The following is a 17,500-nucleotide window of genomic DNA, read 5'->3' as shown; positions in this document are numbered from 1 at the left end:
GAGCTGACTTTACATTGTTGGTGTGTTTCCTGTGTGTAGTACTGAGACAAGGCCAGGCGTTCAGTCCTATCTATCGGTTCTCCCTCTCTGATGGAACCATCGTCTCGGCACATACCAAGAGCAAACTCGTCCGCTCTCCAGCCACCAATGAGCCGCAGCTTTACATGTCGCTACACATTCTCCAGAGGTACACAGTGCGTCTGTGTCTGAGCACATGTGCAAGCTGATGTGTGTGTGTGTGTGTGTTCATCAACCAAGTTAATGGTTTGGAAGGTATGTATGTATTTTTTTATTTGTTTTATTCAAATACTTCTCCCGTCCTCTTCCCCAGAGAGCCGACTGTATGTGGCATGGCACCTGACATGGGCAAGCCCATGACCCCACTGGCCACAATGACTTCACCTAACCCGATAAGCGGAAATACTCAAGGTCAGGAAGGTGTCATTAGTAGCAACACACCTGCTTTCTCGTCTCCAGGAGCCCATAAAGATTACCGTTTTGGCTGCCCAGGCACCAATCATAGCCCTGGATACCAACTGAAAATGAACAGCCCTTCGCATCGCCCCAGTCCTGGGGTAACCAGCTCCCCCCGTTTACCCCCAGCCCAGTTTACCCCCACCAATCCCCTCCATTCACCTGTAGGCATGTGCCCGGGCAACAGCAGTAATCAAGTGTTTACTAGCAGTTCCCTTAATGCCCTTCAGGCTCTCAGTGAGTGTCAGTCCATTTCCCGGAGCCATTCTCTGGGGTCACCTGATCCCAAAAAATTTGAATCGCCAGGTTCAGGAGGAGTTGGTTCTCAAGCGATGCCCAAAATCGAGTCTTTCGGGGAGTCTGAACAAAGTGGAAACGGGCATGATGGCCATGAAGGCGACGGCAACGGGCATCAAAGGGATGAAAAAGGCAACCTGAGTCAGTTCAACAGCTCGGATGAAAATAAGATCCATGAAAGCAAAGGGCACACAAAGCTCCTCCAGCTTCTCACCACTAAAAACGAAAATATGGAGTTATCCTCCTCACCTTCACCAGCGCCCGAGAAAGAACTGATGTCGGGGCATCAACTGGGCATGTCAGGAACCAGCGCCACGTCCTTAAAGGAGAAGCACAAAATCCTTCACCGGCTCCTGCAGAACAGCACGTCGCCGGTGGACTTGGCAAAGATCACGGCCGAAGCGACAGGGAAAGAACCAAGCCATGACGGATCCAACGTGACCGACATCATCAAACAGGAAGCCGTGAGTCCGAAAAAAAAGGATAACGCCCTTCTGCGCTACCTGCTGGACAATGACGAGAACACGGCTAAGGACAAGGCAATACAGACAGAGACAGGAGAGATTAAGGTGGAGGGGAACAACATGGTCACTGTGAAGAAGGAGAAACCCGACGGAGGATACGAGCAGGCAAGTTTCACACTGGATGGAATTGCTGGTGAATTAAACAGGTTCAGCTGCCAATTTGACTAGGAAACTAGCTGCCTTCTGTTTATGCTCATATTATGAACGATAATGGATTATTCATTATTAACAGGAATGATGTTTGTGGGTCATTTTTTTTCACTACAGTCCAGCGAGCTGGATGATATCCTGGACGACCTGCAGAACAGTCAGCCGGGTTTTTTCTCCGAAACTCGTCCCATGTCACTGCCAGCTGCCGTCGATAAACAGGCAATCATCAATGACATCCTGCAGATCACAGGAGAAGGTGGAGTTCAGCACAGAGCAGGACAGAGTGGGTCTCTCTCTCTCTCTCTTTCTCTCTCTCTCTCTCTCTCTCTCTCTCACACACACACACACACACAACCTAAACTGCAGAGATCCAGGCTTATTACGTAAAAAGTTCACAATCACACCTATGAACGTTCATGTTTTTGAGCTCTCCTTACAAACATTTGCACAATGCTTCAGACAATAATCTGGGTGTGAATTTAGGGAAGTACAACAGAGAAGCAACAGAAACTACAAATTTGCTAATGTGTCACTGCTGCGCCAAGAATGCCTTAAGAGCCAAATATTATTTCCTCAGTCATGGCCCTGTTTCATTCATACACCAGGAGAGATTGCTGACACATTGTGTTTATATTAATACATATATAGTTTTTTTTTCGTCCTCTATTTTATCCCCGTTATTATCGCAGTAAATGCTGTTCGTCTACAGTTCTGTACCACACATACTTATTTACACCACGCGTGTGTGTTTTTTTTACACGGTACACAGATGTACGTCTCAAATTTTACACACAATATTTTCTCACACATTCGCAAACAATCCAAGCCTGAATTAGTGAATTAGCCCTGTGTCTTTCACACTGTCACACACGTTAATGAGGGATTAGTGTAGGAACACACGCACACACCCCACTATAAACTGTTCTGACAAGCAGCATTTGTTTACTTACTCACTTTCTTTATATACACACACACACACACACATGCTCTTTTGTTCAAACAAACAATAGCAATTTCTTAGATGACCAGGGAACATATTGAGGCGTATCCTGTAGTTAACCTGAGTTTTCTGTTCTGAACCACAACATGAAACACACACATGTTTCCAGTATTGTGTGCTACAACTCTTTAGTCACTATAGCCTGTGTAATGTTGTGTGTGTGTGTGTGTGTGTGTGCGTGTGTCCGGTTTGTTTAGATTTCAGTGGCCCGAGGCTCCCGGGTCGAGTTCCTCCAATGCGGAGCATGTCTTTGGACATGAATTCCTCAGCTAAAGGTTCGCCGGGTCAGTTTGCAATTATGAGGAACAGCACTCCGTATTCACTCATCCAACAGCAGCAGCATGGAATGATGGGAAATCAGGGCATCATGACCAGCCAGGCCAACATGGGTGGTAGGCAACTTTTAGCAGATGACACGTAATAACAAAGGAGACACACTGTTATTATATCGACAGGTGTGTTCAGAGGCACTGGAGCTGATTGAGATGGAGGTTCAGAAGGAGAATGGTATAAAGGGAGAGATTTAACAAAATACGGTGCAATTAAATGTATGGAACAAAGAAAGGAACAAACAGATGTGTGTGTCATCGTTTAACAATCTCACAGCTCACAGCGAGTTAGTTTTAACAAGTTTACACATGAACGCTAATTAAATTTGCATTTAAACTTACTGAACTCGGCTGTTCAGCTTCGTCGACCAACATTCCTTGAGTTCCATCGAGGGTGTAAACTTTACTATGACATCAGTACAATCTGCAAAAAAATGTTTGAAAAAGTCTGCATACTAAGCTATTAAAAAATGATTGCTCGCTTGGTTTTGCTCTCTCTCTCTTGCTCTGTCTGTCTGTCAGATGTTTGGGCGTCTCAGGGTGTGAACGGTTCCTCCCCTCAGGGGGCATTGCAGGGACGCATTGTGCAAAATACAAACATGCCAATCAGACCCGGCAGTCAACAGGGAGTCAGGCCCATGCTGCAGGGCCAGATGATGCCCAGTGGTAGGCATTTACTACATTTACTACAGTTATACATATTACTCATTGTCTGAAAATACAGGCCGTCTAATCAAGTGCTTCTTTGTCCACTTGTGTGTGTCCATTTCTCTCTCTCTCTCTCTCTCTCTCTCTCTCTCTCTCTCTCTCTCTCTCTCTCTCCAGCTCAGGCTATGGAAATGGACATGAGTCTGCCAGGCCCTACATTTCCACAGCAACAGGCTCCGCCCAATCAGACGGCTCCACCCAATCAGACAGCTCCATGGCCTGACAGCATGATGCCCATTGAGCAGGTGGCATTTGGAGATCCTAACAGGTAACACACACAAACACACAGACTTTGGCACATTATGCATTACCTGGTGATTTGTTATTTCATCACGATATCCTTGTGACATCGTTTCCACGGTGCTTCGGTCGACGCGACACAGAAAGAGTCTTATGTTTGTCTGACGGTGTCTTAATGACACCGTAAACCATGATCAAATGTTAGTTGTTAAATTTCTTATTGTGCACATGAATTTAGTCAGTTTACATATAGGTGTGTGTGTGTGTGTGTGTGTGTGTGTGTGTGTGTGTGTGTGTGTGTGTGTGTGTGTGTGTGTGTCAGGTCCCTTTATGGTACATCACAGGATGATGGGCTGTGTGCAGCTGAAGGACCTGCTGATGAAGGTACTTTACTTAATCAGCTCTATACTGCCCTCAAAGACTTTGATGGTCTGGAGGAGATTGATCGAGCTCTGGGCATTCCAGCACTTGTTGGACAGGTAACACTTCCTCCTACATTTCCCTTCTACTCTTTCCTTGCTCTTCCTCTTGTGTGCTCTCCTGCTATTCTTTTTTGCTCTTCCTCTTGCTCATCCCCATTAACCTTTTCCTGCTCATCCTCTTTCACTTACTCTTTCTCCTGCGTTTCTTTTTCTCCTGCTGCTCACCATTCACTTCTTCCTGCTCTTACTCCTGCCATCTCCATGCTCTTCCACCCGCTCTTCCTTTACCTCCTGCTGTTTCCCCCACATTTCCACTTGCTGTCTTTTTCTTTCACACTTTGTTGTTTTTTTTCCCAACTCTTCTCCCTCCTGATCATCCTCCCTCTACTCGCTGCTCTTACCTCTGCTTTTCATAATGCTCTTGTCTTTGCTCATCTTGTTCCTGATCTTTACAGCTTCGACTCTGAAACTCAAATCTGCCCATGTTTTGTCTAGTGGTTTATTGTCGATGACTGACTGTGTGTTGTTCTGTGTTTCTCTCAGGCACCGTCATTAGAACCGGAGATGTTCCCAGGTCAAGATCAAAACCTGCTAATGGACCAGAAGCCCCTTTACCCTCAACAGCAGTATGCTGCTCCACCTTCACATAACACAGCGGGAGGCTTTGCTGCGATGCAGGACGCTGGTTACCATGGCATCGGGGCAGTCGCAGGGCCAAGGCCAGGATTTCCCATGATCCGCATGCAGCCCAGACCAGTTCTCCGGCCACCTGGGAGTGTCCCAAATCAACCTAACGCACTCAGACTGCAGCTGCAGCACAGATTACAAGCACAACAGGTAAAGGACACTGACAGCCATAAATCAGCAAAGGCAGATAGAGAAATTCCCAAGCAGGTCATTCTGCACAATCATGCCAATTTATTTACAAACCATATCAACATCAAATTTTATTGACATTTAGTTAAGCACGTTACATATTATACAAGCATGAGTGTTTCTAAATTTACGCTGTAAGTTACACAATGCAAAATTATTTCTGCGAAATGTTCTCTCCTTGTCAAGTAAGTAAAAGGGAATTTAAAACCCTGATATTTTATTACAGACTATACTGCAACCTGCTGGACGATTAAAGAACTGCAGCTTGACCTTATTTCCTTATTTCTTTGTGTTTATTTATTTGATTTTGTTTCTTTAATTGTTATTGCTATGCTCTTTGTAATGTTGTGATTAAAAAAAAGGGTCTGAATCTAATGCATGAAAATGAAATGGACTTTATATTTCTACATTAATCTGAATTCTTTAATCAGGTCCACCTACCATGTAGGTCACTTTTCATTATATATTTATTTATGTAGAGCCTTAACTCATTTTTCTTCAGTGCTATTTTAGAGTTAGAGTCTCTCTCTCTCTCTCTCTCTCTCTCTCTCTCTCTCTCTCTCTCTCTCTCTCTCTCTCTTTTACTCTCTCTCTCTCTCTCTCTCTCTTACTCTTACTCTTTCTCCTACTCTGTCTCTCTTTTACTCTCTCTCTCTCTCTCTTACTCTTTCTCATACTCTCTCTCTCTTTTACTCTCTCTCTCTCTCTTACTCTTTCTCCTACTCTGTCTCTCTCTTTTACTCTCTCTCTCTCTTACTCTTTCTCCTACTCTGTCTCTCTCTTTTACTCTCTCTCTCTCTTACTCTTTCTCATACTCTCTCTCTCTCTTACTCTTACTCTTTCTCCTACTCTGTCTCTCTCTTTTACTCTCTCTCTTACTCTTACTCTTTCTCATACTCTCTCTCTCTTTTACTCTCTCTCTTACTCTTACTCTCTCTCTTACTCTTACTCTCTCTCTTACTCTCTCTCTCTCTCTCTCTCTCTCTCTCTCTCTCTCTCTCTGTCTCTCTCTCTTACTCTCTCTCACTATTTCTCTGCAGAATCGCCAGCCAATGATGAATCAGATGACTGGCGTGTCAAACATGAACCTACCTCTAAGACCCAACGTACCGAATCAGGTTTGTACTAACAAAGTGACAAAGCAGAGACCTGCAGAGGTGAACTGCAGAACCCCGTGATACATTTTTTTCATCTCCTAGGGGACCATTAACGCTCAGATGCTTGCACAGCGACAGAGGGAGCTGCTCAGTAATCATTTGCGTCAGCGGCAGCGCAGCATGGGCATGCGACCTCAGGGCCTCAACGTGCCATCCAACATGGCTGCCGGCACCATGGGTAGCTCCCAGATTGCCCATGGCAACCCTACCCACTTTCCCTACACGCCCAACTACGGTACCACTATCATCATAATAGAATTATTATTATACATTTAATTATGTAACACTTTTCTGTTAACCAGCAGCACTTCTAATCCACGTGCCGATGATAAATCTTTATACATTACGTACATATCGAATTACATTCAGCTTCAGGTGCTCAGTGTATCAAACAGCCTTATGTGTTTTTTCACATGCTCACATCCTTTTGTCCATCTTTGACTGGTTATTGCACAAAATCTCACATCTCCCTAATTCTCTTCTTTTCTTAATTTATCTTTAATTGTTTTTTTTTTAAGTTAGTTCATCTGTTTAAACTAAAGTGTTTTCAGCTATCAATTGGTTATCCGTTGAATTTCTTCCCCATCAAAATAAACAGTGGAGCCCACTAGAGGGCAGAAGTGTCCGAGAAATCTTCACTATAAAAGATGTGATGGAAAGCTAATAGCAGATTTGGCCAGTATATTTTATTCTTTTCGGATTATAAGTCAGTTGTTGACGGAAACTTTCTGCAAAATATCAAACAGAATTATAACCCGAATCACTATAGAGATAAGAAGTGGACGTATCTGTGATGAAGTGTCAAACTGTTAACATCCAGTCGTGCCTAATCAGCAGTAATTATAGAAATATATTTTTAAATGTTGCAATTCATTTTAAAATGATTTTGTGTAAAACGTAAACTAACAAACGAAAAGCATGTTAAACTGATCCTAATACTAAAACTAGAATCATTATTTTTGGTTTCATTTATTTATTTATTTATTTATTTATTTATTTATTTATTTATTTATTTATTTATTTTTCCAGCAACTGAGCCAGTCTTTTATATACGTGTTGTGTGTTGTGTGCTTTGTGTGTTAGGAATATCTCAGCAGCCTGACGGTGGGTTTGGAGGTGCAGCGACCCCTCAGAGTCCCCTTGTGTCCCCTAGAATGGGTCATGCCCAAAGCCCCATGATGCAGCAGGGTAATGCCACATTTCAATCGTCTCCAGAGATGAACGGTTGGACGCAGAGCAACATGAATGCCAACAGGTACACCCACACACACACACACACACACACACACACACACACACACACAATCTTCAATATGGAACATTTAAGATATTGAACATTTGCATACAAATAGTTACTTTTCATCATGTTTCCAGTTGTAATGAATTTATTAACATTGACAAACATCTTGACTGGTTTTGTTTTCTTCTTGCTTTTACTCTCTCCACAGCATGTACACACAGCAGGCCAGCAGCGGTGTGTATAACAGTAACGGCATGAGCATGAACGTCACCATGACTCCCAACACCAACAGCATGAGCAACATGGCTCAGATGGGCACGGAACAGGTTAGATACACACACACACACACTTTCGTTTGTAGTGGATGATAAAAAATCATCATTTTCCTCAGTTTCTGGTCATGATTTTCTGTGCAACAACAAGCAGAGAGTTACTAAAAACTAACAGTGTACACCAGACAACCTGCGAGTATTTTACTGCAGTGCATAATTTAAAAGAATTTGTTTTTTTACTTCAGCAGTTCATGTTACTTGATGATTTAAGAGAGGTTGGGTACCAAACACTAGATGAGTTCTTATTACAGTTCATCGTTGGTCGAACAACCTTAGATGAAAGTGTAGTTTGACGGCACACACACACCGACAAGGGAAAGTTGTTAGATTAGAGAACAGGGGGTTTTAAATTCTTGCAGTTTGCAGGAAATAAACCAGATTTCCTGTGTCTGGTTTCTCATCCCATGTTCTAGATATTTAGGCCAATAAAAAAAACAGAAATTAAAATCTAGATGCAACACACAAAGTTTTAATAAATCAATTTCATTTTTATTTTTGAAATCGTTTATTTCTAGAATTATTGTGCAATTTTTAGGTTTTTTTTTCATCAGCTCCTAAAACAATACACAGCGCCAAAGACGTGTGGCTGAACACATGACCTTTAGCTTTATATTATATTTATTTAGTATATAAACTTGTCACTTCTCACTGTTAAACCAGCTGTGTGCTTGCAGTGCATCGTGGGTAATCCCCACAGTCTCTACAACCCTACAACTTCACATCATTAATGAAACACAGTGTTACACACAGGAGTTTGGTAAAAGGTCTCTGTTTGAGATTTACTAAACGCCCTCGTTCATGCAGCCCATTATAGGTTGCAGTGTGTTGTGCTGAGAGACTAAGTGTCCTGGTTTCTGTAAGACGAGCTCATTAATAATAGACTACGATTAGTGTGCGATTTGAAATGGTGATGGAACAGGCAGAGATTTATTTATTTATTTTTTTAAACTGCAGGTCGAGTTTTGACGATAAACAAAGACTGAATAAACGTTAACTTTCTCTCTCTCTCTCACTCTCTCTCACACACACACACACACACACACACACACACACACACACACTTATGGGTGACTATGCAATGTGACTTGTATCTCCCTTGTTACAAAGACTCACTTGATTCTGTTAAACCCCGGTGCGTTTGTGTTCATTTTACATCATTACATACGTGCATACAGAACGCAACAACAACTCGCCATAGTATTTATTTATTTATTTAGGTGCTATTGTGTGCAGTGAGCCATCTCACCTCTTTTGTGCCCCACTAGTATGTTCCCCTGCCACCCCATGCTACACGTGTGTTGTGGAAAGTAATCATGACGTCATTGACTAAAACACACTTTACTTCCTGAACAAGTGCAGACTGGAGAAGGAGCAATGCGGCTCTCGCGTTCTGTACCGCGCTGCGCTCCACATGAGAGCTTTCATATTAGCAATTTCTCATGTGAACTGCGATCTGTTTCAGAATAAACTACAGTGAGAATGCCACAGTAAAGGAGTACTCCAGTGTGTTTCCATCGAATCTCTCTCTACCGTGTCTGGTAAACTTTTAGCAGATGTTTGACTACAGAATGCACTTTACACGATTCAATATCATGAAATAATTAGAAAGATTGAAACGAAAGATTATATCTCACAGAAAAATTAAAATGGCGTCAGATGAACTTTTCCTATTCAGTACATGTCCTTGGTGCATTTTTTTGTCTCAGTAACTCATTTATAGCTGCTATAATGTAAAAGACGATGGGATTCTGGAACGTTCTTTGAAAATCACTTTAAAATCAAATTTGAAGTAAAATTCTAATCGATTCGCTTCACAAAAGCAACACAGACACTTTCTAGACATGTCTAGACATTTGGAAAAATATTCAACTTTCACTATTTGGTTCCATCGGGTTTAACTCTTACAGGACCTGCGCTTAACACTGTGTGATGTCATGATAAGCTTCATACTGTAGCTTGTTTGTAAAACGTTTGTTTTTCTATTGCACCTCTTAAGCCTTGTAAAGATGTATGAATATTTAACCAGGTCGCCGTATGCACTTGACGTTCGATGTCCGTGATTTCTGATTTATTTCCAGTCAGTGTTTACAGTAACTAGTTGCTCTTAATAATTTAGTGTTTTTTTTCCATTAGCACTTTTAAGGAATTATGACCTCCTCTATTTATTATCTCTCTGTGGCCTTCTAAAGTTTGGCACTCGGCCGCATAATTAACTGTGCGCGTTCGAGATTGGGCCGAAAGTGCTTTTAAAGTCAGACGTTAGCCTGCATGATGTGATGTCCTGCATCACTGACCTTAATGGTGCTCTGAGAACACATTAATGAGTCGATCCTCAAATCTCACACTGTGTGATTTATAAAAACAGGCTTGTATCAAGAAAATAGATGGATGTTATAAACAAATCCTTTTTGCTTTTGGCTGTTTTGATAAAGGCTTACGGTTTATTTGTTTCTAAGACATAAGTTTGAACTTAAAACTAACTAGAAAAGCAGCTTGGTTAATATCGAAATGTTAAGAAAAGCTTCCATGGTGGTGTTGGTTAAGAAGATGGCAAGTGAAGAAAGCTTCATCAGGATTCTTGTTCAGAGTTTAAATAGAATTTAGTTTTTAAAATTTTCAGCACTTTTTTCTTCGATCGTTGCATAATTCTATAATTCTAGAGTGTTAATTCTATATTGTTAATTTCTGTTATTATTCTGAAATAACCTGAAACGCCCCTCTATGAGCAGGAATGTCTGTTTAGATTTCTGAGGACGATTAACAACAGTCAGTTATTTCAGAGTACTGGTTTATATTTGGTGGTTCTGTTATATATTAGTATTAGTGTTAAAACCATGATGAAAGGTTTTTAAAAAAAAAATTACCACAGGTGAACTTGGATCATATGAGACAAATTTTATATTTAAATAAAAATATTCTATTTATATTTTTGTTCACTGTTTCTTTAAGTAAATAATGCAATCTGAACTCTTAATACTCTTAACATGCTTATAGAACATATATCTTCATTTTGTCCATGTACAATATTTACACGCAGACATTGAACACTGAACTTAACTTGTTTTTATTTTTGATATTTCTCTCAGCCAAAGTATTGTTGACCAGAAGTGGACAAAGCGTGATTTCCACCAGCACGGGCCAAGAGCAAGTCTGTGCCCTTCAGAGTTTCTCTACACATCCCCAGAGCCCTACAACTCCACTGCCCACTGCTGGAGGGAGATCATTTACACACACACATACACATACACACACACACACACACACACACACTCACACACAAGATTTGTTATTTTGGAACATTACTGTCCTAGATTCAAATCTGTGGATCCTACAAACACACACACACACACACACACACACACAAAAGTCAAAGTCCATTTGTTGTATATGTATAAAATCGCATTCACCGTAGTGTGACTTAGCGTGACTCTCCTATAAATGGTGGCATCAGGATCCTGTGAATGTATTCTCATTCTCTCTCATACTCTCTCATTCTCTCTCATTCTCTCTCTCAGTGAACCTAATCCACACACTTATATTCTCCTACTGTTCTATCCCATAGTCCCACACAAATCGACGTTTAGCAGCTTTTGACTTTTACATCTTTCTTTTTGTTTCCTTTAGACTGAGAGTGACGTTAGAGATTACAACTCTGCACAGATCTAAATGTTTTTCAGGCAGCGTAACGATTTGTGCAATCAGATATTATTCTGTCCGGTGTGTCAAAGGAACAGTTCAGCCGGGAATAAAATGTACACACTTTCCCCTTTTATTCCCAAATGCAGTCCATCTAACGAGACACGTTTTGTCTACAGAGTTTACGAGACAAATGCATCTTTATCTCGGTGAAGAGACTGTCCAAAAAAAAAAAAAAAAAAAAAAAATTTTTAAAGACATATTTTTAAATAAAGGATTTTATGTGAAAGTTCATAATAGTATGTACTGTAGTTACAAATTTCTATTCATATTTATCTATCCAGGGAAAGCTTTAACAGAACAGGTTTTAGGAATATTATGCTGACTGTTTCACTCTGCCCCACAAAAAAAATATTTGTGTTAAGATTCCTACAACTTGAAAGGTTGCAACAAAGTCGTAGAAACGTTATCGAATGTTACTAAAACATTCTGCATGAAATGGACTATCATTACTCGATAGCAACACTAACCCTAGAGCTCCGGTATAAAAAGAAAGAAAAAAACGTATTAGGCAAAGCGTGTCTTGGCTGATGAACTGCGTTTGAAGTAGTGCTGACATAATGTACATTAAAACGTGTTTTATTCTGAAAAGGTTCCTTTAATTCTATTCTCTTGTATAGTGTTTTTTAAAAATGTAGATATCTGTAATGAGCTAGCGATGAGAAGAAATCCTGGAGTGATGCAGTGAACTTCGCATTTGCTTCTTCAGCTGTATCACTTACTATTTATAATTAAGAAAGTATGAATTTTGTTGCTGTAGCTGCAAATAGAGAAAATCATGGGGTTTTTTTGTGCTTAGCTGATAGATTGTACATACCAATAATTAAAAAAAGATATATTTATTTTGGATTTTCAGCTCTTCCGTTTTCCCCTCCAGCCTGGTCTTAACTGCTTCTTGAATGTTTTTCACGTGTGTAAATTTAAGTGTGTGTGATTGAAATTTTTTTTTTCTCTCAATTATTTTTATTTTAAAATGCTTAGGGCTGGGCGATATGGGCAACACATCATATCATGATATACTCACAATGTCTGACAAATTGTGGTTTGTTAATAAAGTGTCTCTGGAAAAACAGCAGTGCTTTGAAAAAAAGAAATTGGTAAATACATTTTAAAAAAAGTATTATTTTCTAAATCTAGCTGCTGAACAGGATTTCGCTGCAAATTTGTGTTCCATTTGTTATTCTTACACACGTAAACTGCTGTTCCTAATATTCTGGGCAAAGATTACTTTTATTGTTATTATTTTATATATATATATATATTTTTTTTGTTTTGTTTTGTTTTTGAAAACCAGGATTGAGAGAAGAACAAGATTTCATAGAAATTCACTTACTGACATGAGCAACAGTGGAGTTAGTGTCATGAAAGCATTACTACTTGTATTATCTCATTGTGGTATCGCCTGGCCCTGTCTATGGTACTGAAGCAGATGAAGCGGGTTATTTTAGACTGTGTGTGTGTGTGTGTGTGTGTGTGTGTGTGTGTGTGTGTGTGTGTGTGTGTGTGTGTGTGTGTGTGTGTGAGTGTGTGTGTGTGTGTGTGTGTGAGAGAGAGAGAGAGAGCTCGCCGTGTGTACGGTGTACAGCTAATTGCTTTGCTTTTCAGCCTATTAGAATTAAAAACCCCAACACAGCCATAAACAAAGCACTGACATGTTGCTTTTGTCTGTCGTGTTCCAAAAAGACGAGCAATAACTTGGTAAACGTTGCTTTGTTTGTTTTGTAATTTTGTACAAATTTTGCTCTCCCAGTTTTTGAACCCAGTATTAAGGATAAACGTTTTTTATTGTGGTTTCTATTTTTTTTTGGGGGGGGGGGGGATACTACTAATAATGGGTAAAGCTCTATGTTCCTCAGCGATAAGCCGGTGTTAGTGTGGCAGCGCTGGACTTCATGGTGGCTATTCTGACCAACAGGGTCTGCAGATCATTGAGTCCTTATATGTAAATAAGAGTAGCTCTGAGTGGGTGTCCATCAAATCTGAGGAAAAATCTTTGGAACTCATATATGCATCACTGTACATGCTAGCCAGTTATCTAAGGTAAATAAATAATATTATGAATATAATAAAATAATTAATGATCTATTAGCCAACTAGCTAGCATGGAAACAGTTTTTAAGTGCAATCTTAAAACTAAATCTGAGGATCTGGTGCTAATCAGAAATGATCTTTTTATTAAATATCATTCAAAATTGTAAACTCAGAGAAACACCGCCAGTCTTGTGCCAATAATCTGTATTACAATATATCGTGGTATTTATTTAGCACCGTATTTGAAAATCACTTCATACTCTGCTTTGGGTGTTTTGTGGTTTTGGCTAACTTAAAGCCTCCCTTATGAATACACCATAAAGACAGTTGTCTTATAGTGTCCATTAATTTGGACATGGTTTATGTATCCTTCTCAGGGAAAGGCAAATCCCATAATTTTGTTTAACCTGAAATTTTGTCCAACATGGCAGTACCAGTGCAGATCTTTGTTTGTTGGTACACCAATCTCATAAATCTCTCTTTTCCCTTTACTCACACTGGTCCTTTCTGGTTAACACTTTCAGATAACATGTGGACATTACTCAGTTTGGAAGTCCAGCGCTGTTGTCCTGCAGTGACACTTGGTCGGGAGTAGCCACTTCTTGAATCCAAAGATTGTTGCCATTTTAAATGGGTATAAGCCATGAGGTGGAGGCGCCGTGGGGTTTTTTAAAAAGCGTTTTTATCAGCCACTTTACACCGACACATGTAGTTTCTCTGTTGTGAATGTCATTGTGCTCTGTAGTCAGCCAGTAGCATAGTGCTAACTGCAGGAAGCTAATATGCTAAACGCTATATGTTGCCTTAGACCTCAATGTTGCATACAGAAGAGCTTTGTGTTACATCTGTACAGTCAGTCACTATATATGGGCTCACCACTGTGTTCCCAGTCTCTTACTCACTTTCTTTCCTTGTCGTTGAGATGGTAACCTCAAGAGGTTTGTTTTTGTACTTTTAATATGTATCGTTTACTTAGAAAGTACCTATTTTAAAAGCTTTGTAATTATGGTCCAATTATGTACCTTCAGTTTTTTAAGGTACACTGGAATCATCGATTGATCCAGGTTAAAGATCTATATTAAAGGTACAAAAGATAAGGGTACCACTTCAACAACACAGAAAGGTCCATCTTTCTCTCTCTCTCTCTCTCTCTCTCTCTCTCTCTCTCTCTCTCTCTCTCTCTCTCTCTCTCTCTCTATCTCTCTCTCTCTCTCTAACTCTCTCTTTCTGTCTCTCCCCCTCTCTCTCTGTCCCCATCTCTCTCTCTCTCTCTCTCTCTCTCTCTCTCTCTCTCTCTCTCTGTCTCTCCCCCTCTCTTTCTGTCCCCATCTCTCTTTCTCACTGCCCCCCTCTCTCTTTCTGTCTCTCCCTCTCTCTCTCTGTCCCCATCTCTCTTTCTCTTTGCCTCTCTCTCTGTGTCTTCTCTCTCAACCCCCCTGTCGCTCTCTCAACCCCCCTCTCTCTCTCTCTCTCTCTCTCTCTCTCTCTCTCTCTCTCTCGTTTGTTTTCTGTGATCAGCTGTGGGTTTATTATTATTTGTACAGTTCTGATTTCACCCATTAGATGATGATTATAATTATGATAATGCAACGGGAAATCGAAGCAATATGTAATTTATGGACCTTCAGTAAAGCCGACAGTGTTGCGCGTTATGAAATGTATTATTACTATTATTATTATTATTATTATTATTATTATTATTATTATTATTATTATTATTATTATTATTATGTGTCTCCGTGCACAATGAAAGCTCATCTGTTCACGCGCCTCGGTATTTCTAATATTTAGTGTGTGAGCGTTTTATGCAAAACTTTAAAAAGGTTATGCAAGTTGGCAAACTAATGCGGCTTCGCGGATGCTGTTTGATGTTTGGAAATAATAATAAATTACTGTTGTAAATAAAGAATTCTGTTTAAAACTAAAGTATCTCGTTTATTTATTTCTCAAGAGTGTGTACTGAAGAAAAGCGGATTGTGGGTTTTTAATGTGTGAGCGGCGCGTGCGCTTTCGGTCATCACCGGAGACGCACGCGCTTTCGGTCATCACCGCGCTTAAACTGAGTACTACTACTACTAATAATAATAATCATAACAATAATTTTAATTATAATAATATTAATATATTAATATTAATATATTAATAATAAAAGCTTACTAATATCTGCTGTAATTGCTTTTCCATTTTACCCTCTGAAATTTTAAAAATATCTGCAATATAATAAATAACTAATTTAGGTATTGCATCATGTCTTATTCATCTTAATGCTGTATATTAGATTTCTTTACATCATATTAATCATTCTCTTAATGTTGATATTCTCTTATTTGTAGACAATTCCCTTACTTGTTTTTCGAATGACGCTTTTGTCCATTCATCGCTATTGAAATAAATTTTGATAAAAAATAATTTCAAATTTAATTTCACGCATGTAGTCAAACACGACTTTAGTTACTATATCAGCAAACAGTAAAAAAAAACTTATATATCTTCCTTATGTAATTTATTATTTAAAAGATCAATGACATTATAGAAAAGTGTTAGAACATCAGTCATAATAACAACAACAACAATAATAATAATAATAATAATAATAATAATAATAATAATAATAATAATAAGGAGGAGGAGAGTAGGATTATTATTCTACTGTCCCTCCAGTATCAATGCATTTCCTTGCAAAATTTTTCCCAGATGAGGTGTAAAGTGTGTGAATAAAGTCATGAGACATGGCACAGAATTAAATACAGGAAACAAATACTACATAACTGATCCTGATCCTGAGGTTTCTGTTTGTTTATCTCTACATTAAGAGACTGTACCATCACTTCTGTTTGAAGTTACTGCTAAGCAAGAGTGTGTAAATCCTGCATATAAACTTGACCACATAAAAAATGTTTCAGACCTTTTTCTGGAACATGCTGCATACTCATCATGGCTTCATATCAATTAAGCTTTAACGCAAGAACTGTTTTTGACTAACAGTTTTCTGACAAACCTTCAACCTTTAAAAATCAAATCATCAAACAAATTACTGACGTGTTTAAAATGGAAGATATATTTTTTTTTATCATTCAACGCCACAATAGAACAATATGTGACATAATATTAAGTTCTGCCTCTTTCTTACATTTTGTTTATAACATCCTGTAACATATCTGCACTATTCTCTTGTATAAACATTAAATGTTAACAAAAATCCTACAATAGAATGAGTTTGGTATGTGTGGTTATTGTAATGAGGCAGTGGTAGTTAACACATTAGAGAAGTCACTGTTGCATAAGAAAGAGTCTTAGAGAAGGAAGAAGGGGGAATTAGGACTGAGGGTTAAATCCCCCTGGAGGGAGGGGAGTATGAGAGAGAGAGAGAGAGAGAGAGAGAGAGACAGAGAGAGAGAGAGAGAGATCCCCTCTTTCCTCCTCATGTTTCCAGTCCAGCATCCCAGCTTCAATTGATCCACTTCGCTCTCTTCCTCTCTCTTTCCTCTCTCCCTCTCTCTTTCTCTCTTGCACACAAACACACACTTTGCATGTCTTTTGCTGTTTCCTTTCCGAGAGGAATGTGGCCCTGATTTTTGTCCACCTGCACCAAAATCTGTTTTTCCGGTGAGTGATTTAAATTTCTTCACTTCAGCCTGTTTTACACTGGAACTACTGGCTTGTTTTACCGAAGGCGCACAGGCGCGCGCCGATAATCAGTTATACGCTGCGATAATACCGGGACAATGATAGTGTCTACAGTAGAGGACAAAGATCGAGTTTGTTTTATTTCAAGTCTCCCTTTATTGTAATTGTAAAAGCATTTTTATTTACAGTATGTTGATCATGTCTCAAACCATTCTAATAGTTAAAGCGATAATAATAAGAAAAGATAAGATAGAACTTTACAAAATTATTTTGACAGCGACTGCTTCAGATTACACAAGAGAAATAAATATAAATGAAACATAATTGAATTATGTTATATATGCAAAATGTGGAATGTGCACGTGCTGCAATTACCAATCTGTAAATAGGGTTTATT

General features: G+C 39.4%; 1 protein-coding gene across 4 annotated transcripts in view; it reads left to right on the top strand.

Annotated features, from left to right (window-relative positions):
- Positions 1-12,287, top strand: part of ncoa2 (nuclear receptor coactivator 2) — a 52,557-nt gene extending 40,270 nt beyond the window's left edge. For all 4 annotated transcript variants that reach the window (XM_027174160.2, XM_047808471.1, XM_047808470.1 and 1 more), the window contains 13 exons: positions 40-187; positions 332-1,400; positions 1,563-1,728; positions 2,643-2,837; positions 3,297-3,440; positions 3,600-3,750; positions 4,045-4,201; positions 4,688-4,981; positions 6,061-6,138; positions 6,220-6,412; positions 7,261-7,432; positions 7,626-7,743; positions 10,836-12,287. In XM_027174160.2, the coding sequence (XP_027029961.2) occupies positions 40-187; positions 332-1,400; positions 1,563-1,728; positions 2,643-2,837; positions 3,297-3,440; positions 3,600-3,750; positions 4,045-4,201; positions 4,688-4,981; positions 6,061-6,138; positions 6,220-6,412; positions 7,261-7,432; positions 7,626-7,743; positions 10,836-10,850 (2,900 nt within the window). In that variant the 3' untranslated portion in view covers positions 10,851-12,287. The remainder of the gene's footprint in view (positions 1-39; positions 188-331; positions 1,401-1,562; positions 1,729-2,642; positions 2,838-3,296; positions 3,441-3,599; positions 3,751-4,044; positions 4,202-4,687; positions 4,982-6,060; positions 6,139-6,219; positions 6,413-7,260; positions 7,433-7,625; positions 7,744-10,835) is intronic.
- Positions 12,288-17,500: the final 5,213 nt, after the last annotated feature.

The sequence above is a fragment of the Tachysurus fulvidraco genome, chromosome 25, assembly GCF_022655615.1.
Source record: "Tachysurus fulvidraco isolate hzauxx_2018 chromosome 25, HZAU_PFXX_2.0, whole genome shotgun sequence".
NCBI classification, from domain to species: Eukaryota; Metazoa; Chordata; class Actinopteri; order Siluriformes; family Bagridae; genus Tachysurus; species Tachysurus fulvidraco.
Note: the sequence above shows the minus strand (reverse complement) of the source record. Positions and strands in the feature narration are given on the sequence as shown.